The 26,323-nt window shown below is 32.2% G+C and overlaps 1 protein-coding gene and 1 long non-coding RNA gene across 3 annotated transcripts; one reads left to right on the top strand and one right to left on the bottom strand.

Annotated features, from left to right (window-relative positions):
- Positions 1-23,484, bottom strand: LOC134256775 (uncharacterized). Of its 2 annotated transcripts, XM_062739445.1 has the most exons (7): positions 23,408-23,484; positions 13,730-13,834; positions 8,488-8,589; positions 6,054-6,158; positions 3,337-3,378; positions 1,828-1,965; positions 1-236 (listed from the first exon to the last, which is right to left on the bottom strand). In XM_062739445.1, exons 1-7 carry the CDS (start codon positions 23,421-23,423, stop codon positions 139-141), a joined length of 606 nt encoding a protein of 201 aa, XP_062595429.1. In that variant the 5' UTR covers positions 23,424-23,484; the 3' UTR covers positions 1-138. The 2 variants fall into 2 exon arrangements, with proteins under 2 accessions (XP_062595429.1, XP_062595430.1); XM_062739446.1 differs by lacking the exon at positions 3,337-3,378.
- A 211-nt stretch (positions 23,485-23,695) lies between these two features.
- LOC134256776 (uncharacterized) lies at positions 23,696-25,232 on the top strand. Its single transcript, XR_009989786.1, has 3 exons — positions 23,696-23,739; positions 24,758-24,857; positions 25,003-25,232. It is a non-coding gene; the product is annotated as an uncharacterized LOC134256776 (long non-coding RNA).
- Positions 25,233-26,323: the final 1,091 nt, after the last annotated feature.

The following is a 26,323-nucleotide window of genomic DNA, read 5'->3' as shown; positions in this document are numbered from 1 at the left end:
GTTCTTATTTTTCAGAAATTCACAGGGTCAAAAATGAACCAATGTGAACTTCCTTCTTTATGTCGCGTGTACATATTTCCCAAATTTTCACTTTTTCAAAGTTTTTTTTATAGACCTTAGTCTTCTCTTTCCCCAAATCTACATCAGAGTAGTGTTTCCTATTCGAGGCTGGCGCTCCAGAAGAAGAGCATCAATGATCACAGATTGATTGTGCTGCATGGCATCCGTCCTATTTTCTGTGGAAATAAAAAAAATACAATTTTACTCTAGTATTAGTTTAAAATAAATAATAAAAAATAAAGAATTTAAAAAATGTATACTCATACATGTACACTATACCTTATGTACGCAATATTATCAAGTATTTCTTTTTATGGGGTAAAAACGTAAGACTTTAGTCTATTTTTATTTTAAACAGGCAGATGGACTTTCAGGAGACATGTGGCTATTTAACATGTTTAGTATTGGCATACATGTAGATATCAATATGAAATATAGTTCATATGTATCATTGACTTTGATAAATAATGCCACATTGCTTGCAGACAGAAATAAATTGATTTTCTATTACCCCTGCACAAAACTCTTTGAAACGATTAGACAGCTATAAGTATTTATTTACTCCCAGTGATCATACATTTGTAATAATTTTGTTTCTTTGTTTTAAGGGTTTTTGTTTCGTTACTTTGGATGTTTGTTCAGTTTTTGAAAAAAAAAGTTTTATCTGCGAGTAGATAATCACATGAGATGTTACATGCATAATATTTTTCATATGCAGATTATGTGTTTTAGCATTTAGACGAGAGTCCCATAGGTCTTAGAGGTCACAGGAGCATCATGTAACAACTTTCTATTAATTGAATTTAGTTATGTTTTAAACCAGAGGCCATGGCATTTACAGTTTTGAAAGAGATACCACTGCTTATCACAACTGCACACTTAGCATGCTTATATACTTTATTGGTAACTTAATACCCATAGGCAAAATAGGAGAATAAAAAATGCATTTCAACTAATCAGTGATTCAGCAATATTCAGTAGTGCCCCCACTCCACATGAATTCCTGACCCTGGGTTCACACATTTTACAATTTTGTAAAAGGCGCTCATTAATATTGTTCATCATAAATGTTTGATTGGTTGATACCAAAGCGCATTAATTCATTATCAGTTTGTTCGAATTAAAATCCCTCTATATTCCCCCTAAGCTAGGGGCCAGAAAATCCACAATTCTGGGAGAACCTTTGCGAATAATAATCATATTGGTAGTTCATCTGTTCAGGAGCAGAGGAAAAGGATTTAAAAGAATAAAAATGATCAATGTACGTACTCTATAAAACCTAAATAGCCCAGCCCTAGCACTTTAGACCCCATAACCTTGGGGCCATGAATATCATAATTTTGGTTGAGGACTCAAAGCTTACTATAATCATGCCTTCATGACAGCTTGATATGCAGGAGTAAAGAGAAAGCATTAAGAGTTTTAGTGTCACTACTCAGGCCTGGGAGACAGGGACCATAAATTTCACATTTGTTGTTTCCCGTAACCCATAAATGCCATATGCCAATGAAAATTGGTTGAAATTGGTTTAGCGGTCTCAGAGAAGAAGCTTAAAATGTTCAAATGTTAACGGACGATGAACATACGATGCAAGATGATGCGACTTAGGTGACCTAAAACGTCCAAGGCAATACTATAATATAGTAATACAGTTTGTTTCACCTTTGGTTTTTATAATTGACATTGATGTAAAGTTTGAATCTTTGTCAAAATTTCAGCGTACACTTTTTTCGCTTGTTAAAATGCTGAGATAAATATTACAATTACCATAAGTTTTACAGCCTTCTTTGACGTGAACCAAATTTGAGTTCACTTCTTTTGTTTCTCTCTTTAATGAACTGATGTCCATTTTCACTTCCTTTATGTCTTCCTTCATTTCTTGGAATTGGCAATCCAACTTCGTCACTTGAAGATTATGAATCAATCAATTAGTATGGAGAGTATTATCGTGGATATGGAGGTCCCTAGCATTTACATTTGTCACTTGCATGCACAGTTAATTGAATATATATACAGTTTAAAAATGTTTGGGCTGGAATCCTGGGCCCAAATACGTCACTACATTACTATTATCTCACTTAATCAATATTGGAATATTTTAACGATAAAATAAGCGTATGAAGTCTAAATACTTTATAGATTAATTTGTAGAATTAATTATGCTAGAATTAGGTGGTAACAGAAATTGTTTAATATAGAACATATAAGAACACAAGCTGACCTATACAGACCTATGAAAAAAAAATCGTTTTTCCGATTTGTCAAAATTGTGAAAAATTTAATAAAACGCTAATTCCAATCGGAAACGTCGTAAAATTATTCATGTATTACTCAACTATTAGATACAGTTAATGAGGAGAGATATAACAATTACAGCCGTCTAGGTACGTGTAAAATAGTTCCTAGAATAAAGGACTGTAAACAAAATCTACTTCTATAGGAATAATTTCTTTGAAAGACATTCCTTAGTACAATAGAGGATATAGCTCTCCAAGTGTAAAAAAAAAAAGATGTCAATTACTAAAATAATGTAAGGTAGGAAATCATTTCGGGCCCTTTTCTCACGTCAACTCTGTTTTTCACATTTATTCCGCGTATTCTACCGACCCCCACACCAGATCAATATCTTTTATGCAATAATACCTCTTAGAAATGACGCTTGGATTATCCTCTTAGTGCTGTATCATTACACATTTCAGACGAATAATAATCCACATGCTGTTTTTAAAACATTTGTCCAGGATATAAAGCGCAAATACATGTATATTAAAAAATCTCGGAGTAGAGCTATAAAATTTTCGGTTAATTATAAAATTGAAAAAAAATATCAGTTTTAGTACATGTATATATTCGAGTAAAATTTACTGTCTTTATCTATCTTCGACAAATATGCTACTCGAATTCAAATCATGTTCTGATTTTACTTACAAAAGGATGTTTTATGACATAAATGTACAAGTATGTAGGAAAAGGTGCTATGATTTCAATAAAAATTCCAAATCTTAAAAGATATCATTTTCTGCTTTTGTAAGCCCATATGTATATATGATTTAAATAATCAACAGTATTTAGCGAGAAATGTATAAGTAAACATAATTTTGCTATTTTCATAAATAAATGTCTTCCTTGATCACATCTGAGTTACTACATAAGGAGACCTCCTACTATCTGCTTTTTCTGTGACAATACACTAATCATCCTACATGTACATTAACATTTGAATGTTTTAAAATCATTTTTTTCGTTTCTTCATACAAATTATGATAAAGTATTTACCTATTGCCTTTATCCAGTTAACATCATCTGTCAACTTCTTTCCTATCGAAATTTAAGACGAGAAATAGATGTAAAGGTGGAGCATTGATACCCCCGTAAGGCAGTTCCATGCCAAGATGAGCCTTTTTAATTAGGTTAAAATGCATCTGGTACTACATATGCCGAATACAATGTAAAAAGAAATAGAATTTTGACACCCATACACAAACCGTTCATGTTAAGGTTAAGATTCCAAAGTAAATTTTATTCTAAGGTCAGGAGGTTAGAAATAGTTAGCCTGAAGAAAGGTCTTGTAATCATAAGGAATAGACTTGTGACATATAAAATTCTAGGCATCTAGTTAGTACAACTTTGAACGACAAAAGGCGAAGCTTAAGATAAAGTAAGCGATCGATAAAAAAAAACAACATGCAAACAGTACAAATCTGTGATAAGGGCATAAAAATCACGGACCCTAGGATGTGGGATCAAGTAAATATCTCTTGTTGAACAGTCACTCCTGCTGTAGGACCTTTGCAAGTTTCAGCATACTGAATAATTCGTCAAATAGTCATTTTTTTTTTTATAAAATAAAGGGCTGACAATTGGTATGAAATATGTCAGTTAGAATAAGAGGCCCAAGGCCCGTATATATCACTTGATTGTCATATAACAACTTTCCAGCATTTGAATATGGTTTTTGTTTTAAACTAAAAGCCATGAAATTCACGATTTTGAAAGAAATTTGCTTTTCATAATTTTACACTTAGCATGCTGACTTTGGTTACTTAATATCGATGTTAGCTAGTAACAAAGAGAAAATGTATTTCCTCTTTATAACTACCAGTTGTTCACCCCACAGGAACCACTGACCTTGGGTAAGGTCACATATTTTAACATTTTGAAAATTTTATCATAAATTTTACTTCATCATTTTGTTGATTAATACCAAAGAGCAGATTTCAAAGCATCAACTTATTTTCAAAGTACCCCCGCGTACCCTTGCCCCAGGAGTCCTGAAATGAACAATTTTGAGAAAGGCACATTTCTTCATCATAAATACCGGTATTCTTTTAGATCATTGGCAAATTTACCAGGAGCAAAGGGGAAAAAATTAGAAAAATTTTCAAGCATTCTCACTATAACATTAGAGCCCTGCCTTAGCGCCAGAGCCCCTGACCCAAGGTCCCTGAAATTCATAAATTGGAAAGAAGCTTCCTTCCTCGTCATAACTAAGTACATAGTTAATTGATTTAATACTCAGGAGCAGAGAAGAAATTTTCAAAAAAATTATGCATTTTTACTATATAAACAAGATATAAGTTTAAATCACCCAATATTTTAATTTATCATAAGGAATGGTTGTAAAGGTCATACTTTTAATTATACTGACGTTAAAAAAGTACACTGGACTGTGGTTTTTCATTTTTCTAAAATCGTAGCACGGGTTAAAGATTATTAGTAGGTCAAACTTTAAAGTCAAAGCCATGATGTCATAGGGACTGGTACCATATAAGATTTTATCATAAAAAGACATCTGTGAGATATGAATGACATTCCTTAAAATGGTGCTGAACTTCTAGTCAAGGCTAAAAGCAATAACGCAGGTCAATTCCAAAGTCAAAATGTGAAAGCCAAAGATGTGTATTGACACAACTATACACATAATATAGTATTAAAGCCCTAGCATCACGTGTTTAGAAATTATGACCAAGCTCAAAATCTTCAAAAGTACCTATCTCCGATGTCAAGGCGTCAAAAATGGAGATACTCAAAGTAAGGGAAAGACTGGTTTATAGTATTTCGAAAAAAGGTAAATTCTTTAACTTCAAGGCCAAAAAATTCAAAAAAGATGCCCATGGGCCTTAAAGATCACCCGAATTTCATGTAAGAACTTTCCAATAATTAAATTTGATTCAAGTTTTAAACTAGAGGCCTTGAAATTCACAATTTTGAAAGAGACACTATTGCTCATCATAATTATACACTCAACATACTTACTTTGGTTACCTAATACACAGAGGTAGATCACAGTAACAGAGAAAATGCATTTCACATTATCAGTTGTGCAACCCATCCCACAGGAACAACTGACCCTGGGGCCAAATCTTTCTAAAGCGTACACTTTTAAACTTGATAATTGAAAAGCTCACACTGGATGTAAGGTGTAGACAAATCAGGCACGCCCATCGTAAAGTGTTTTTTAATCTTCATCAATTAATAAGTAACACATTCGATGTCTCTACCAAACCAAGAATAAAAAAAGTTTCTAACATATCACTATGCATATTTGAATACATACAGTCATTACCAAAACTGGATTAAGATCTACATGTTTGCTCAATGCATGTCGTTTTTATGTGCTTTTTGTTGATATTGTGTGCGGCGAGAACAAAACATTTGATATCATACTTTAAGCTATAAAGTAACCAAATTTTACTTTTCAACTTTAATCTAAAGTGTGGTTTTGATTTGGGCAGACAAATGAAATATATCCAAAAGAAAATAAACAAAATATTAAGCAAACGAGTGCTCACTTTGAGATTCCAAAATATATCCACCCTTGCTTCTAAAGAAATCACAGATTTCTTTTTTGTCATATTTTTCTCAAGAAGTTATGGATATTATTTGCAATACATAGGAGTGCTGAATGAATTAAGGTTAAAGGGGAATGAATTATATCATCATTGTGTGTGCAGTTAAATTGTTCGTATGAAAATCATGTGATACAAACTAACCTTCTGTTTCCAATGAACATGTATTAATTGTTGCTTTTTTGCTGCACATCTTTCTTTTTATTTCGGCTCTTCCTTCATTATTATCAAAAACCATTTTCTCTAAATCTAAAACATAACATCTTACACTTGGTTTATGAGCCACATCGCTCACCGAAAGCACTTTGGCGTGGAGAAAAAAGAAATCAGTTAAGTATTGAAATGTTCCCTACAATTGAACTTCTATCGAGGCCTTGTTTTACTCTTAGGGACGGACATCATGGACATGATCTGAACACGATAGTAATCTTCATTACCTAAATGTTTCTTCATTCAGATGACTGGCTTTCATGTTCTTGAAAAGAATTTTTTATTGATATATCCCTTATATTCTTTTGTATAATATTTTTGATACCTTGCTGGTCCCCCATTCAACCGCCAGCGTTCATAATATAAAAAAAACCCCTTAAATTTCACTAGCCAAGAATGCTTCAATATCAAATCAAAATAAATTGAAATTGCCCCAGTTGTTCTTTAGAAGTTGGAAATAAAAAAGCACGACGACAGCAGACAACATTTCGATCAGAATAGCTCACATGAGCCTTGGACTCAGGTGAGCTAAAACTTAACACGATGGAATATTTTTACTTATTATAATACACATCAAAGAGAAAATTGCACAAAATATAACTTTTGAATCAATATATACTGAAGGGAAAAAGAAACGCAGGGTAAACTTTTGAGTAATCTCTGTTGAGATTCTGCTAGGCTAGATATTTGGACTGACGCCTACAGAATCTCTGGACACTTCTTCATAATTCATGTCTGGAAATTGAGCCCCAACTTTGGCCGACTATAGCAAGAATTATTTACATAGGCAACACTGCCGCTCGCTTCATTTTAGTCATTTGGTTGTTAATTTGACTCTCTGTCAATTTAATTTCTACATAACTTACTGTTTAGACATGTAAATACAAACATAAAATTATTCACTGACATCTCCATTCAAAAAAAACACGGCTCTTGTGACGAAATTGTTTACCTCCTCAAATGTTGGGATTTACATACCTAAACAGTAAGTTATGTAGAAATATTAGTGACAGAGAGTCAAATAAACAACCAAATGACTAAATTGAAGCGAGCAGCAGTGTTGCCTATGTAAATAATTCTTGCTATAGTCGGCCAAAGTTGGGGCTCAATTTCCAGACATGAATTATGAAGAAGTGTCCAGAGATTCTGTAGGCGTAAGTCCAAATATCTTGCCTAGCAGAATCTCAACAGAGATTAACTTTTGAGGTGAATAAAATTTGTTTTTCTCAAAATACTTTTTAGTTTTCCTATCTAACTTTTAAAATCATCTTTCAAAAAGATATAACCAAATTCTCAAATGATTTTGTGTAGTTATTCATGAGTAATTGAAGCTAAAATGACGATATCCCCCAAAAGGGAAAATCAAAAACTCTCATTATCTTCAATATCCATCTCGTACATCTGTCAGAGTCTTATTTCTCTTTTGCAGGGAATTTCATCAGAGTGTTTATCCTTTAAACCCTGGCTAAATTTAGCATGGGTAACCACGCAAAAAAATAAGTCAAACGACGCGCGCATGCGTCAGTGAGAGGAATACAACAGTAAGTTGACTGGCTCAAAAAACCAAATTGCGGAATTGTTTTCTTTCAAATTTCGTATGAATGTAATGATTATAATCGTGTACACTATAAATGGTTGTTTTTGTGGTAGTAAGGTGGCGATTTAAGAGATGGCAGGATGAATAACCCGCTCGTAACATGGCTCTGTTTCGCGTTAACGTCAGCGTCACAGTTGATTGAAATCCACTCCAGACCCTCTCTGACAACGACTAAAAAGTTTTATTGGGGAAAATGGTCAAGAGACTGCTTAATGAACCGTTGTTGCTTTTTTCATTAATTAGGCAATTCAAAAACAAGACCCCATTGAACTTCCGTAAACTGTGCCAAGATTGCAATAAATTCATCATGTCTCTTAATATTGAAAAACGATTTGCATACCTCATATGCATCAAATAATGCAACAAGATTTGTAAACAAACACGTCGTTATCAAATTGCACGTGTTTTGGGCTTTTTAGCGTTTTCCCTACGTGACGTCATAAATTTTAAGCTTGAGTAATTCTGAATACTGAATTTGATGCACAGTAACTAAATTTCCCATCTGACCAATTTTTGTAATTTTCGGTCATGTTGTCAAATTTTTATCAACAATTATGCTACCCTGCGTTTCTTTTTCCTCTCCGTATAATTTATTTGTTTGTTGTGTTATTTACCAGTCTTAAAGAAGTGATAAGATAGGAAGAAATGTCAAAATGGAAGCAATTTGAATTAATAATTATTTCCAACTTCTACGTTGTAGCTCTATAATAATTGTGTATACATGTTATATCATGTCTTTAATCAGTTTAAAGATGTAAAACTACTACTTACCACTGATGAGACTTTTAATCTCATCGACTTTCATCAGTGCTTTCTCCGATTCTGCACCAATGGCCATTTGCAATGGGGGGCATCCATCTTGACCAATGTTATCTATAAAAAGACTGATGACATTATTGTTGATATGTGGGACTGATATATAAAATATATACATGTACACATGTACATGTAGTTTATGGATGTGTGCATAATGCCCGTATGAACCAGCTGTCATTGGGAGGAAGGAATTGGTGTGAGACTAAACATATGTCCATGGCAATAAATAGGTCATATGATTATTATCGTGGGATATTAGAAAAAAAAATAAATTAAAAGTATAAACATGAATGAAATACCAATAACCATCTTCTTATGAGATTATTTTCGAAAAAAATATTTTTGAAAGTTTACTTTCAATTTTTTGGGTGGGGGATTTGTCATATATTTCAAATACCGGTATATTACACAAACGAAAAACTTCCATCTCATCCTATTTTTACTAAAAAAACATTTAGAAGCCGTAGGTATAATCTTTAAGAATTGTCTGCTTAATGATAATGAGTATTGAAAAGAGTAAGGGATTTCATATTCACCATCTGCATTTCACATGACAAGATGTTTCCGATCAATCTGTTTTTTTACCCCTGACTTTTATGGTTGACTTAATTCAGAATAAAAATAGTGAGGTGATTACTTTTGAATGACATATGATAGGGTTTTCATATTGGACAAGTGCATTTATACATGTAACTGTGTCGAAATGATTCCGTGTTCCCATGTCCTTGATCTTCATTTTTGACTAAATCTTAAAATATCTTATCAGTGTTGCTAATGACATCTTTACTACCTACACACACAGCTTAATTAAAATTCGAAACAAAAACGGTGTCAGATTCCTTTTTTTTTGGTTCTATGGTGACCCTTTTGCATCGTAATTGCGTTTTACACATATAGGAGGGTTATCAAAAAGTTCGTAGACTGAGACTAATGTAGTGTGCTTTCAAAATTTATCAGGAACATAAAACACCAAGAAAATAAATAAATATTGAAAACTTTTGCTTGATACGTTCATTATTTGCCAAATTATTATCAAATAAAAGCAACATTATATGATCATCCGGCGCCTTTGTCATTGACTTTCATGACGTCTGACAACGTCATTGTTGAAAGAGACCCTTTAAAGCTTGTGGAAAAGAAAATGTTTCTAATTACCTCGCTTAACCAGTTGCGACCTTTCTGCACTCACAAAATGCCATTGTACGTGTACATTTAAAAATTAGCAAGTAATAAATTATTTTTAAGTCTTATAAAATTTTTCCTTAAATTTAGCAAATGGAAACGTGAATTTCAATAATTAAAAAGAGAATAACAACGAGAGTCTGTTATGTAATCTGGTATATTTTACTAAAACTGAAATGGGAAGCCAAATATGAAGCTTTTACAATATATAAGCTATATCTGTGACAACATGATGATAGAATTCATAATAATTGATATATGATTCTGGACCACCATTACAAATAAAATATACATCCCAACATAACAGAGCTCTGTTGCTGTAAATACTTAGACAGTGTAAAATTGATAATTGTGTTATATATGCATGAAAAATTACTTTTATTAGCTGTAAAAAAAGTTTTCCTAATTTTTTCTTTTCAAAACACATGTTTTATAATATGTCGTGCAAACGTTTAAGAGAGGTTAAGCATTTGACCGTGTACGTTTACTTGTACAATATACGTGTAAACCTAGAAGTGATTTTAAACGTGCGTGTAACTATCATCGTGATCTCTTTAACAAACTGCAGGTGTACTGGTACGTGTAAAACGTCATTTCAACATGCCACTTTACAATCCATTTATATCAAATGAATCTATGACTTGAAATAAAAAAAAGATACATTGGATGTTCGAAATGAACTCTCAACTTCACACTAAATACCCACTTAAAAATATTTATTCCGTAATTAGAGTTTAAGAAGTACAAGTTTTCACCTACGTGTACTTGCGAATCTACACGTCGTGTACAACTTTTAAAACTACGCGGTATGTAAATTTTAAAGTGATGACGTACGAGGGGGTATCAAAAAGTTCGTGGACTAGTGCCGTAAAATTAAAACCGTTTTAGGTATATCAACGAATTTTAATATAATTAGTAAGCAACATCTTTCATATCTATAGAATAAACCACAAATCATAAATTTCTTTTTTTTAATAAATAAGAAAAGTTTTTGTAAGCTAGAGTATGTCCAGGCGGCACAACTTCGAAAACAACGTTTTGTCGACCTACGTGTAACTGAGAAAAATATTTTAATATAAATATTTGACATCCAAAACTCCCGTTAATTCAGATATTGTTTGGGACACTATTGCTCCATAAAATTTTGAATTTTTACCTCATTCTGGAAATTCCATGGAATTTTATCGTAAATTTTACATGGAGTATCCAAACAAATATTGCTTGAAACTGACTTCAAAAAGGGGGAGGGGTGTCCTTTTCAAACATTCTATAAAGTTTTGCCCATTAAAAAATGGCATAGACCTAGGAAAGGTTTAATCTGGCTATGTAGAAATAAATCAAAGTACTTGTTTTTAAAGCCAAAATAGATTCAGAGAGAAAAGGAATGCACAGATAAGGACGATTTGTAGTCATGGTGTGAAAAATCAATCAAGTCAAAAACTGATGTTGATCATGTGTTGTAGATATTGAACTCCAAAAAAACAAAATATGCTGGCACAATCAAGCGAAGATCTCTCCCAATGTATGAATCCATTTGCAATATTATATATATGCATTGCAAGCCGCTGTTCATATTATTGTAAAGTCATATAATCAAAGCGGATTGAAGTCCTTACTCAGCTCCAGGAAACCTCATCAAAATAAGTGTATGAGGTATAAAAAGCAGACATTGAAAAACAAAAAACAATGACGTTATCGGACGTCATGAAACTGAACGGTGACGGCGCCTGGTGATGATATAATGTCGTTTTTATTGCAGCCCGGAGGAACATTTAGGTTTAAGTGTTGTTGTATGGGGAATGAGGTATGGGGGAAGTTATTCAGAATTATACATGTAAAGGTTTTCTAAACATTAAAAAGATTGTTAATCAGAATTTCCTTTCCCTTTATAAATTACGAGATACAGAACATATTTACTTCCATAAAGTAAATTTGTAAAAATATATGTTTTTTTCATATTTATTTAATATATAAAGTTGCTTATCATTTACTATCAGAAAAAACGGCAGGTCCCCTTTTTAGAACATCGAATTTTACATGTCGCATAAAAAAGTACTTTTTACACTTCGTGTTTTATATTGACTTTTTTGTTCGATTTTTATCCGACTTTAAGTTTTCAAAATAAACTCGACTATCGTCTCCATCATTTAGATGCATGCCTTTTTTCACACATATCTAAGCGGTCTGATGTTCAAGACTCATTCCCATTGTTTACTTTATACGAGTATATTTCCCGGGCGACAATTGATGGTTACATCAATGTTTTATAATGATTTGGGAAATAATGAACGTATCAAGCTAAAATTATCAACATTTTTTTTATTTTTGGTAGTTTTAAAAAATTGTAAGCTCAGACTACAAGGTACTAATTTTATAGCCCCAGTCCACGATTTTTTTTTGATAATCCCTCGTAAATCGTAATAAATTAGGGGATTTCCCTAGCTACTCGTACACGTATACGTACACGGTCATCTGCTTAACCTCTCTAATAAATCGTGCCAACAAATACGAGGGGCGTTCAATAAATAATGTCATTGGGGCTCAGAAAGAAGCGAACGACACTTTTCAATGATTAAGTCTTCATGATTTTACTTATAAATCTATTTCAATTCAAACACATGTCCGTAACATTTTTTATCCAATTTCTGATTGTTTTTAGAACTCATTTTTGGGAACGACCCTTAGTATACTGGTCAAAGGCAGATCCAATGATTTCCTGGACTTGTTTTTTCCTTCTGAAAGGTGTTTTATTCATGTTTGGAAATAGAAACAAGTCAAAAAGTCAAAGATCTGGCAAATATTGTTAATGTGAAAAAACATTAACTTTCTGTTTATCCCGTAAACCACTTTACTCTTTAGGGCATGCGGGTTTAAACGCTGTCATGAAGAAATTCAATGTAGTTGGTTCTTGATTCTGGGTTCTTTCTCTGATAAACCTTTCGATTTCTTTGCAAAAAACTGCTTTCTAGACACCTCAAGATATTAAACTGTCTCCCCGAATACGAATTTGAACAACAATACCACTAATATTTAAGAAAATTGCATATAAATATGTTTTGTGCTCTTGCATACCTTTGCTCTTGACAGACCTTCGCCGTTTTTATCAAGTACATCTTATGGTAAATTTTCTTTAAATGGTTTTGAGCAATACATTCAATTTCCAATATCTGTTTGAATATAAAACAAACATGGACTACTACAATCACTGATATTTTAAAATAATTGTTAAAACTTTTGTACACGCTGTCGTTTTCACTCATTTTTCAAAATACAGGGTGACCATAGAGTACCAACCTTAATTACTGTTAAACGTTTCTTAAAAACAGTGTAAAATACTCCCGATATGATGTCTATAAGATTTGCTATGTGTCGTAAAGTAAATCATACAAATCATACATCAAATATAATTTGTTGAAATTTGGCAAACAGTACATAAGTTCTTATAATTTTTGTTGGCAAGGAGGGTACCCATTTTTGATGCCCATTATATAATTTTTTATCTTTGAAATCCACCTGCTTATTTGTCTATAAAACAGGCATCGGTTGCTGTAAATGTCACATATTTCAGTGAATATTTCTTTGTGAATTTTAACAAGTTTTACATTAGCTTTAATGTAACTTTTATTTTCAATCTAGTTTACTGATTCTTTACCATTCATTTATAATGCAGTGACTCGAATAGCCCTTGTTTCCCAGCTTCTCACGATAAAACCATGTAATGAAAAGTTGTCACATAAACTGTTATAAATTTATTGATGATTCAATAATGAGAGAAAGTCAAGCTTTATGTCAGACTACTATGTTGTATGTCATCGAGCAAATGACATTATTTATTGAACGCCCCTCGTAATATTTAGTGCAATCAAACACTATTTTCTGAAAATAATACTTTAAAAAAAAAAAAATTAAAATCTACATGGCCTAAAACACATCCATTAAATTTATCTCGAGAAAGAATTTTTAGTTCATAAAATACAATTTAGTCGCTTTTGTGTAATCTGTTGTTGGAATTTACCTTCTGTGCATTCCATAAGGTCTTTGAAATTTTCTAGGAGGTTTTCTACACCCGCCTTAGCCCGTGAAAGAACTTTTATCTTGCTGAAGGAAACGTTTCTGCATTCTATAAAAGAAGAAGAATTAATGACATAACTAGAAATATGTCCATAGGACATGAATGCCCCGCCGAGGGTATATCAGTAATGTAATATGAAAAGAATTGGTGTATAAAATTTCAGAATATCTTGAAAAATGACGCAGTTGAATTGCTTACATCAGTATGTATGTCAGCATATGAAGTTTTAACACTAATGGAAGGGAAAGTGAGGTCAAGGGCAAAGAAGGGCCAATGTCAAAAATCTTGATGCAGTTAAAAAGCTCTCATCATATATGTATCAGCATATGAATTTGAAAAATAATAAAAATTAATATAATGAATAGTTTCTTTAAATTGACTTAAACACAATTTGATAAAAGTGAGATCAAGGTCAAATGAACGGTCAAGGTCAAAATCTTGATGCTAATGAATAACTCTCATCAGTATGTATAAAGATATAAAATTTGACTCTAATTTACGAAGACTGAGGTCAAACGAAAGGTCAAGGTAAAAAATGTTGATGCAGTTGAAGAGCTCCTATCAGTATGTATCAGCATATGATGTTTGATAAAAATATATTGGATGGTATCTTTGAAACTGAGCTAAATACCCAATTAACAAAAGTGAGGTGAATGTCAAAGGAAAGGTGAGGGTAAAAATGTTGAGGCAGTTGAATAGCTATCATCAGTATGAATCAGCATATGAAGTTTGATTACACTATCTTGAATGTTATCTTTAAACCTAAGCGAAACACTCATTTAAGAAGTGAGGTCAAGATCAAAGGAAAGGAAAGGTAAAAAAACAATGACGCTGTTGCTTAGCTCTCATCAATATCTATCAGCCTAAGAAATTTTATGAAAATATCTTGATTATTTTCTTTGAAACTGAGCTTTGAACAGAGCTAACGCACAGTGTGACGAAAGGACAGAAGGAAGGACGGAAGACGGACATGACAAACACTATATGCCCCGGCCATATTTATGGCGGGGCATAACAAAATTCGACAAAAAGGGCTCCATGCATATATGATCATGTTTCTAATTATCTCAAGATGACACATATGGAGATAACAAACAGTATTCAAGATCAAAGTCCAGAAAAAAGTATGAAATAGGAGCAGAGCAAACACGGGCCTGCAAAACATCAGAGGTGGGATCGATCATGCAGGTGTCATGGAGCAGTGAAAATCCGCTACCGATCAGTCACAACCCCAGTGTGTTTCTTGTCAAAATCAGAAAGTAACTAAAAAATCCATCGTAAATTCAGTGTATAAATAATGGACAAACAATTAGTATGAAAAACGTCGGTCAGCATTGGACTCAACGATAAATTGTATTTGCTGACAAGGTAATTGTGTCGACCATAAAACTAAAGAAATGATGACTTCAAACGATACTACTGATATTCCTGTTTCATCCACTTGTTTGTCAATAATTTACCTCGTATTAAACATTGTTCATACGAAGAAAATGCTATTGCGTGTCAAATCAACTGAGATACTGGGGTATATAAACTTCTTGTACAGGTGATGAAGGTATATTGTTGCCTAAAACATTGCTGTGACGTCATGCCTTTGTTCTTGCAGTCTAAAAATTTACCTGTAGCCGTCCGATAATAATAATAACCAGTCTGATAATAATATTATCAGACGGCAATGATAACAAAATCCGACGGTATTTAAAAAAACAAAAAGAAGAGTGAAATTGAGGTTAAATATTTCCAGAAACCCCCAATAAAAATGTTAGGAAAAATTCAGGGAAACCAAATGCAAGGAATTTAAGTTGCTACAAATTAGCAAATCCCTGATAAAAAAAGTCTGAGTTGAAACATTCCACAACATTAATACTTTCCACTCTTTAAAAGGATTTTCTGATACAGCACTTTGATTTAGCGAATTTAAATCCATTTTTGAAAAAGAGTGAAAGGCTCCTTATTTTATGTTTGTTCCCCAATGGCCACACTACCTGAGATATTTCCATTATCTAAACTAAAACTTCTCGGTAAAAATCCGCATTTTACTTTCCATGGTGATAGTTATAATATCAACCAAAATTATGTCATTATCAATGTCAATTTAAATATGCACATCATAAAAAAAAAGTTCCCTGAAAAAAAATTCTTTCACCACTGGATCCCTGCCCTGCTAAACTAAGAGCCATTGAATGAATGAAATAGAATAAGAGTTCACTCACATTTTTACTGTCTCATCTCTTTTATCTACTTATCAGACGGATAGAAAACAATAGATGCCTAAACTCCCATTGTGTTATTATCGGACTCCTTGAGGTAAATTTTGGACAATTAAATGGCAATGTTTTAAGTAAGATATATTCCGAATACTGTTCTATATGTAAAATTATCAGACAGTTTTCGGCCCTAACGGGCCTCAAACAGTCTGATAATTTTACATATAGAACAGTATTCGGAATATATACATTACATAAGTAGGGGAAGTTGGAGATTGTAAAGTTAAAGTCATCCCGATTATCAAAGAGCTGGTTTTTAGATTACAATTGAAATCTTTTTTTAAGTAGAATATCCGAGTTCCATTTTTATTGAAAAGAACAGCTGTCAAAGTCTGGACTTTGATTTATGTCGGGGAATGGTTGTGTATAAAGTTGAAAAGTCATTAGTTTTAAGCTGTTGATTTTGTTAAATCTTGTAATTTCAAATTGTCAAAAAGTTCCTTGGAATTCTTAAGTATCTAAAACTGATTTACACCACTTCTAGAATACGGATATTGTTGCAAAGTATTCTTGAAGTTTCTCCTTCACTTCTGTTAATATCTTAGTGAGGGGTAAAGGAAAAGATTTGGTTGAGCATTTATTGGAACCCGCCATGTATTTTTATAAGAATATTATGAAGTTTTGTAATCTAATATATAAATGTAGCAGTTCTAGTTCATTTTGGTTCTTTGGAATATCAAATATATGCAAAACTGACGAATGATGTTGAAGAATTTCTTACTTACAAAGAAAACAATGAGTTTAAGTCGGATTACCACTTGTATACATGTAACCAAATCCACTTTCTCCTAAAATACAATTTATATAATGTGTCTTACAAAGACAATGTTTTACCTGCTTTTTCAGCAAGGACAGCACATACTGATCAAATAATATAATTCTTGTTTCATTTGACACTGTGTCATAAAAATTCATACATAAATGCCTAGATTTTTTTTATTTTAGTCGATCCATTCATTAATCGTGGATATCAACTTTTCAAAGCAATATAGAATCATCTGTCACACAAGAAGGATGCCCCTCAATTTTGTTAAACCTAGCTGAAGCTGTCGCCAAGGTGTACAAATTTCTTCGTATTTGTTTTATGTGCGGAGTTTATTGCTCTCAATATGAAAATAACAAAAATATAAAAGATATCAGTTTGTTGATGATACTGCAGTAATTCTAGATGGGACTGAGAAATCCCTGAGAGCCGCTATTCAGGAACAAATTCATTTTAATGCACTTTCTGGGCAAAAATCTCAAAACTATGGGGCGCCCTTTTGGTATTTACTGCCAAAAAGTGATCTCACCTATTTAATTGGTGATATCACCTATTCGAATAGGTGATATCACCTATTCAGATTTTGAATAGGTGATATCACCTATTCGAATAGGTGATATCACCTATTTAAATACGTGATATCACCTTTTCGAATTGGTGATATTACCTATTTGATTTGAATAAGTGATATCATTTATTCGAATGGGTGATATAACCTATTCGAATGAGTGATATCACCTATTCAAATTGAAAAGGTGATATCACCTATTAAAATGAGTGATATCACTTATTCAAATTGAATAGGTGATATCACCTATTCGAGTAAGTGATATCACCTATTCGAATATGTGATATCACCTATTCAGCACGAATAGGTGATATCCCCTATTCGTATAGGTGATATCACCTGTTTAAATTATTTATGAATAAAAAAAAATCCCTGGACGGCTAAATCTTATTTACTTTCACTTTCGTTGTATAACTCATCACTCTAGGAGACTTTGTATTTTTTTTTAATCAACCCTTTTAGAAATTGTTGTTTGTTTCGATCATAAATTAAATTTATCTTTCTGAAATACCGGTATATAGATTTAATTGTTAGTTTAAAAAAAATCTATTAAGTAAACTTTAAAAAAAAAAATAAAAAAACGCATGAAAACTGGTAAGTCCGAATTTTCTTGGTTCCAGTTGTAATCTGTATGATATAAGGAGCATTCATTTTTTAATGTATTTAGAAATTCAAATAGGTGATATCACCTATTCGAATAGGTGAAATCACTTATTCGAATAGGTGATATCGCCTATTCGAATAGGTGATATCACCTATTCAAAATCTGAATAATTGATATCACTTATTCGAATAGGTGATATCACCTATTCGAATAGGTGATATCACCTATTGGAAACAAATAGGTGATATCACCTATTTGAATAAGTGATATCACCTTTTCGAATAGGTGATATCACCTATTGAAAATGAATAGGTGATATCACCTATTTGAATAGGTGATATCAACTATTCGAATAAATGATATCACCTATTCGAATAGGTGATATCACTTTTTGGCAGTAAATACCAAAACGGCGCCCCATACAAAACACATTTAGTTTGGATAGGTAGCATGAAATATTTAAATGAAAAATTATGTACAGAAATGAATTTTAATTGGACAACCAGCTGAAAAATATTAGGCATTCATGTTTATGTTGACCATACTAATATTCCCAAACTTAATTATAACAAAAAAGCTTGTAAAAATCAAAAGTACATGTATTATTAATCAGTGGAACAAAAGGCATACCACTCCTACTGGTAGGATTACGATGATCAATTCTCTACATATCTCACAAATGAACCACGTTTTTATCTCTCTACAAACACCATCAAGAAAATTCGTTTTGGACAATGTTTTGTTTAATTTCTTGTAGAAATCTAAGGTGGATAAAATTAAAAGAAAACAAATTACCCGAGAGTATACAATTGGAGGCCTGAAAATAATTGAAATTAATTACTATATCAAAGGTCTGAAATCATCATGGATTAAAAGATTACTGATCAGTCAAAATTCAAAATAGAAAATAAAATCATTTTATTAAATGAAACTGTGAATTTGGACAAAGTGTTCTTAGCTGGATACCGGTCACGGTGGTAGAGCGTTCGCTTCGTGATCGGGAGGCCCGGGTTCGATTCTCGTTCGCAGCGCCGCGTCATACCTAAGACGTAAACAAAGGTAGTGGCTGTTCCTTCGCCAAGCGCTCGGCACTAGAAGTGAAAGTCACGGGTCATTCGAATATGACCTTAAAAACGTAGGTCCCGTGTCACGGTAGGCGCTGGCACGATAAAGAACCCTCACTGCTCAAAGGCCCTGAGTGCCGAGTATAGGTTTAAATTTGAAGCCCCTCACCGGCATACGGTGACGTCTCCATATGAGTGAAAAATTCTCAAGAGGGACGTTAAACAATATACAATCAATCAATCTTAGCTGGATCTGATTACATCAATGATGTCTTGCATAATTTAAGAAACCCTTTTTGGATAGATGAGTTTATTGCTTTTCGAGATATTCAAGATAAAATAAAGATAAAAACATGGCAAGAATTTGTAACTCAACCAATTTGATTAAATAATAAAATTAAAATTGGGTGGAAAGTCTATTTCTCTGAATTGTAATGAGAATATTATATATATCAACGATTTGCTTGATGAGAATGAGGATAAAAAGATCTCTAGAAAAAGTTCAACATTAAAACTAATTTTCTTACATATTGTGGTTTACAAAACTCTTTTACAACCAGTCTAAAAAGTGAGGAGATTGATAAGGAAGAAATTAACCATAGACCAATCGTACCATTTTATGAAATTGTTTTACAAAATTATTTTGTTAATCCAAAAAAGGTACTAAAACTATGTTTGACACACTAAATACAGAAGAAATTGTCAAATCTTTTTACAAATCAAAAGAGGAAAGAAAATTCACTTTATCCAAGTTGCAATGGAAAACAATAATCCAGTTACCTTTTATCAGTACTAAAGATACAAAACTACAATGGCTACAATATAGAATCAACCATCAAATCTTAGCCACTAATGTATTTATATTTAAAGTAAAAATGAAAGATAGTGAAATGGTTAATCCCAGTAATTCAGCTTAAGAGACAATTCATCACATACTGTTGGAATGTCCATTGTTCAAGATCTCATTACTATTTTTTGAATTTTGTCAGACAAGGGCTATTGTAATTCCAAGTGATTCTTGTTTTGTTTTTATTATTATTTTGGGTTTAGATCTTGATTCAAGTTGTAAGAATTTGTACCAGATATTCCTGATTATCAAATCCTGCATATACAAAAAACGGTGTCTTGATGAAAAATTATCAATCCATGGACTACTAATAGATATCAAAACTCATCTTTCAACTTTGAAGTACATGTATATCATCAAGGGAAAATTGTTTTTTCATACTTATAACGCTCTAACTATTTTGCATGATTTTAGAATCACCAACTGTGATCAAATATAAGTTTATACAGACAAGGTTTCTTTTCTTCATGTGTTAATAAGTAGCTTCTTTCTCCTTTCTATCTATCTTTCTTTCTTTTTCCCTTCTTTCCTCTCAATCAGAAATCATAAGATTTTTGTTTATTTGCACTGTACATCATGTATATGCTTTTATGAAGTAATTGCTGATTTCACTTTATTATACATGCATTTATGAAATACAAAAAATCTTTTACGTCCGGATTGTTTAATATATAGGTATAGATGGGTTTCATATTTCCTCTCAGTCTTACATTGCGCTTGAAACATATATTTGATACATTTTGTCAAAGTGTCAACGTCTTCGTTTTCATATCTGCCCCATCGCCTAAAATATTTATGAAATTGGAGTAAATCAGTGTCTTTTATTGCACTTGTTTCAGGGTAATTCCCTTTACTTTCCGGGGTAACGAAGAAAAGTGACCCCGTATGCGTAGATCATTGACCGGGGGGTCCATGGTACCTGATCCCACCTCTGATGTTTCAGAGCTCAGTGTTTGCTCTGCTCCTATTTTGTATTGTTTTATGGACTTCGATATTGAATTGAATACTGTTCGTTATCTCCAAATCCTTCTTTGCTTATAATCAGTCGTGCAAACCAACCAACAAAAGCAACTTACCCTGGGGCTACATGTTTCAAAATTTCGGAAATTTAGTCATAAATTTTATTTCATCATAAATGGTTGATTAATACCAAAGAGCATACTGTAAAGCATTTATTTATCTTCAGACTATGTACTGTAATCACCCCTCCCGATACCCCTAACCCAGGTAACATAAAATTAATCATTTCGATAGATGCACCTTTTTTATCATTATAAATATATATATACTAAGATGATTGGCATAATACCCAGCTCCAATAGAAAATATTTTCAAAGAATTCATGCATTTTCAATATATATATATATAATCCTTAGAGCACCGCCCTTATACCATAGCCCCTAACCCAGGGGCCATGAAATTCACAATTTTGGAAGAGGCATTTTTCCACATCATAGCTACACTGTATGTACGAATATACTGTAGATTCCTAATTATACGAGTGAAATAAATTATCGCGTAATTTCGCAAGAAGCACCACCCGCGAAATGAAATTACTCCCTTCTGTTTTTAATCGTGCTGAAATATATGTAAAATCTCTTTATTAACCGTCCATTCGTTAATTATTATTTTCGTGATTTGACATTGAAGAGCCAATTCGCGATGATGGTACAGTAGTTCATTAGTTTAATAACAAGGAGCAGAGGTGAAGATTTTAGAAGAACCAATGTATTTTCACTACGTAATCAAAGGAGCCCTGTCATAACACCACAACCCCCAATCCAGGGGCCACAAAATTCACAATTTCGTAAGAAACAGTCTTGCTCATAATAACTTTATACTTAGTTTGTTTAAATCCCAGAAGCAAAGCAAAGAAGACGATTTTTAAAAGAATTAAAGTATCTTTACTTTATGATCAGAAGAGCCCCCTCCTTACACCGGATTCACTAATCCAGGGGCCACGAAATTCTCAATTCTTGAAGAGGCATCCATCTACATCATAACTACATACGTACCTACTTAGTTTTATTGGTTTAATACCCATGAACAGAGAAGTTTATTTTTGAAAACTTAATAATTTTCATTATATAATCAATAGAGCCCCTCCTAACAGCAGTACCCTGACAATTGAGTCATAAAACTCACAATTTTTTAAGATGCACTCTTGTTTAACATAACTATGTGCTTATAATCTTTAATACCCAGGAGCAGAGGAAGATTTTCATGTATTTTTCCTTTATAATTAATAGAGCCCCGCCATTAAAATACACAGATAAACATATATATAGAGAACATAAATCTGTTTATTACAGTAATTATTTTTTTTTTTTTTTTGAAAACACGCAGTTTCAGTTTCTAAGACGTGTTTCCCCGCAGAAAAACCCTGGATAAACTTTTCGATTGAAACTTCGCGTTCATTATATCGGTAGTATTAAAAGTTGTTTTATCTTTTGATAACATTCAGTAGTGTTTCCCCAACATAATACCAAAAATAAAGATATCTATATAGAAGATATTTCTGTTGATTACATTAGTGGTATTAAGAAATGGTTTCTGTTTTTATAAAACAGTTTCAGTTTCAAACGTGGAAGTTTGCATCTTAAGATTTACCATCCATGCAAATTTGGTCAACATAGGGCTTATAGTAACTCGGAAATGAGACTGACACCAAAACTGCACCAAAAATGTTTATCTGCTCCAAAAACATTAATCTTGTCATTCCTTTGCTGAAATTGCAGCATCTGAAACTTTGACTGGTACAATGAAACACACCAGAAACATATTCCATGCAAGTCTAATCAATATAGGACATAGAAGTACTTAAAAAGAAAACTGCTCCAAAAAACTTAACCTTAACCCGGAACGCCAACACCGACGCCGAGGGTATTACATACTTTGAGGTGAGCTAAGAAAGTGTATAATATAAGATCTTTGAATGAAGTATTTGATACCGTATTTACATGTACGTTATTGGACTATTCTCCAAATAGTACCCCTAACACTACATATATGCACCATGTGTAATGTGTATGATCATGTATCGCCATTCATTGCTTTAATAAATCGTCGAAAAATTCTCAGCTAATGAAATCCATCTATCAAGGTATGTAAATGTACTTACTAGGATAAACAAGAATTTTAGAATACAAATAAAACTATTTTCTGTAGAACACAAATGGAGTTCACATGAAAAACATTTGAATGCTTATTCTGTATTTCACAATCGTACAAATGGTAACTGACAGAATATTGATGAAAATAGACGTAAAGGTACGGTAAGTAGAAAACATACAATATATTAAACAAAAGAAAAACAGTAAAATAAACACATCCTTCAAAGCCCGATAGTCGTAAAAGTTTAAATATTGTGTAAAAAGGAAACTTACTCATGGAATGAATAAATAACATTTATAGGTTATGCCAATACAAATTAAACAAACTAGAAAATTTCTTGGTACCCATAAGTATACGTTAAGTTTCTGAATATATGATATACTTTATATCTTACCCCTTTCACTGTCCATGATTAAATTAAAAATATGCCAATTTAATCTTACTATAAGTGTTGCATGATGGTAAAGATGAAGCTTTCCAATTTATTTTTATTTCAGAAAAAATTTTGCCTGAAATAAAAATAAACTGAAAAGTTCCATCTATATATAGATGGAACTTTTCAGTTTATTTTTATTTCAGACAAAATTTTGTTTGAAATAAAAATAAACTGAAAAGTTTCATCAACCAAAACATTTTGAAAATTTCCACATATCTTACTACATATAAATTCAAACTAAACTGATGATACTTCAGAACAATTGTACCTTACAGCAAAAGATGGGTCAGGTAAGACATAGCTATAGCAAACATAGTATAATTTCTATAAAGACTATGATAAAAATTTACCCCAATTTGTACTTAAAATTGCTTTTCTTTCCGATTTTTTGTATCTTGATGACTCTTTAAAATCCCGATTGACTGAGCGATTGTCATAATGCCCTAAATTTTTCAAGATGTTTTATATCAGTATTGAAACATAATTTGAGAACTCGCAGTTTCATGCTTTATTTGAAAATGCATTTATTAAAAATGCATGACTAATTTGAAGCATGCAATTTATGTGAGCTATATATTAAAAAAAAATACACTTGCATATATAATATAGCATCGTTTTTCTTCGGTTACAGACACTTTCTAAAAAGTAATACCGTAAAGCGGGTTATTTTAGCGGGGTGCTAATTTTGGCTTATTTTGGCGTTTTGAGGGTTGCCCGCTAAAATTTCAATCGCTGAAATAGTGAGTCAATAGTTAACTTAGTCTTCTTAGTGTTCATCGGTAAAGAGATGAAACCATGTGTCCGCTAAAATAAATTAAGCCAAAATTATTGGGGTACCTTTCAGCAGTCAAAACGCCAAATTTTACACCCGCCAAAAAACCCGCTATACGGTAAATCGCCGATAAACATAAGCTATTGAACGGGCAGAAGGATGAGTCTTAATCTCTTCTCGAATAGTTTCTTTTTATTTTAAAGTCTTGTTGACTAAAATTGCCGTTAATGTTTAATTTGCAGTATTACTGTATTGCTTTTTCGTGTCACGGCCTGGCATTAAATCATTGTAATAATTTTAAGCTGTGACGTATGGCATTCTGAGACGAATTCTTCGTTTACTGACTTATAGAATTTGTATTTGTGTTTTTGTATTTCTTCTCAAATTAAATGTTCGGGAAAACATTGGAAAAATCATCCACAGAAAAGGGACTTTGTTCATTATCTCATTTAGGTTAATTGCATTGCCTGATATAAAACTAAATTATTTTTGAAGAAACATTGTATCATTTTTAAATCCTACATTTTTTCCTTTAGTTTGAATAACAACACTTAAAAATCAACAGTATGGGGTATCGACGCAGCAATCAGACATCTGGATCACATTCGATTACTTTTACCACTGGGAGATCAACTGGTTAAGTTTAATTATGTGCTAAGGACAATTTGAATACTAAATCTTATTTGCATTTTGATTAAACTTGCTCATAAATATGTTTATAAACTATCAATTTTTGTCTTAATTCAAGGAAAATACCTTAAATAGCGTTTGTTTCATTTAGTTAGCAATGAAGCGGAAACATTGAAAAAATGGATAAACTTTAATGATCAGCTCGACAAACAAATTACATTTCTTCGAGAACACTGCTCCAGAGCCAGAGAATCAAAAGCAAAAGTTAAGGAAAAGACAATATGTGTGTCGACTTGACGTAAAGAATTTATTGATTTAGTGAAGAATGTATCCACAAAGAGCTACAATCTGTAGTGAATTTTTAAATGAAATAAAATAATTACGTATTATATATTTTTTCCTTCATCATTTGTGTCTTCTATACGATGGTATAGACGAAATAAAAAATCCACTTTAGAATTTAACTGGACAGAAACTGTTGGTTTTTAATCAGAAAATATTCTAGAGGGGAACATGGGAGTCTTTATTACAAGATAGAATGTCGTAGAAATCGTTATCACGACTTAAAAAACTGTGGTTTTGACATTTTATTTCGTTATCTAATGTAAAGGCATTTACAAAGTAACTTAAGTTACCTAACCTAACCTTACAATATAAATTGATATTAGGCATTGTAAACTGTTTCCTGATTCATTTTGATGTTACTTTTTTGTTTGTTTGCATGTTTACCTGGTCACAAAAATCATTTCACCTCTAATGTTATTATTCTATATAAGATTATTTAACTCACTCATTATAGATCTTTGCATCAAACATAATTGGGGTGTACGGCCACCTTTAGGGCAATGAAAACAAAATGTTAACATTTCTTCAGATTGCTAAAAAACATCAAAATGTGATCAAATTTTAAATCCTTATGATAGAGATACAAATATATGCAAAACTGAATCTATGTTGTGTGTAAATATTTTATATTTAGAAGTGCGCAGCTACAAATTTCACGGGAGCCTTTAAAAGTAAAAATAAATTGGCTAATTTTGCATTATGTTCTATCTACAACCATTTGTTGAGAAAATGTAATTTCAAGTTCAAAACAAGGCACTGCTGTTTTCAAAATGAGTGTAATGAACAAATTAAGTAGTTCATAGATACTGTAGCAGCACGTGATCTATTTCTAGTTCAGATTTTTTCCATACAACTTCTTATCATGGAGGCACATAATGGGCTTGAATGAAGAAACGTAAAATCAGAGGAAAAGTAATACAGGATATAACTTGAAATTTGATCAAATTCCTATGTACTTTAGTAATTTAAAAAATGTTTACATTTTGTTATTCCACCTAAGTTGCCCAGGCATCTCCCTTAAACATCTGACTCGATGTATTATATTCAAACCTTCAAGTCATCTTAATGTTGCTCAGTAAACAATACAATTGAGCATCACTTTAATAGTGAATGATAATAAAGCCACA

The sequence above is a fragment of the Saccostrea cucullata genome, unplaced genomic scaffold, assembly GCF_032062105.1.
Source record: "Saccostrea cucullata isolate Sc308-1 unplaced genomic scaffold, CSIRO_AGI_Scuc_v1 ctg1976, whole genome shotgun sequence".
Classification (NCBI taxonomy): Eukaryota; Metazoa; Mollusca; class Bivalvia; order Ostreida; family Ostreidae; genus Saccostrea; species Saccostrea cuccullata.
Note: the sequence above shows the minus strand (reverse complement) of the source record. Positions and strands in the feature narration are given on the sequence as shown.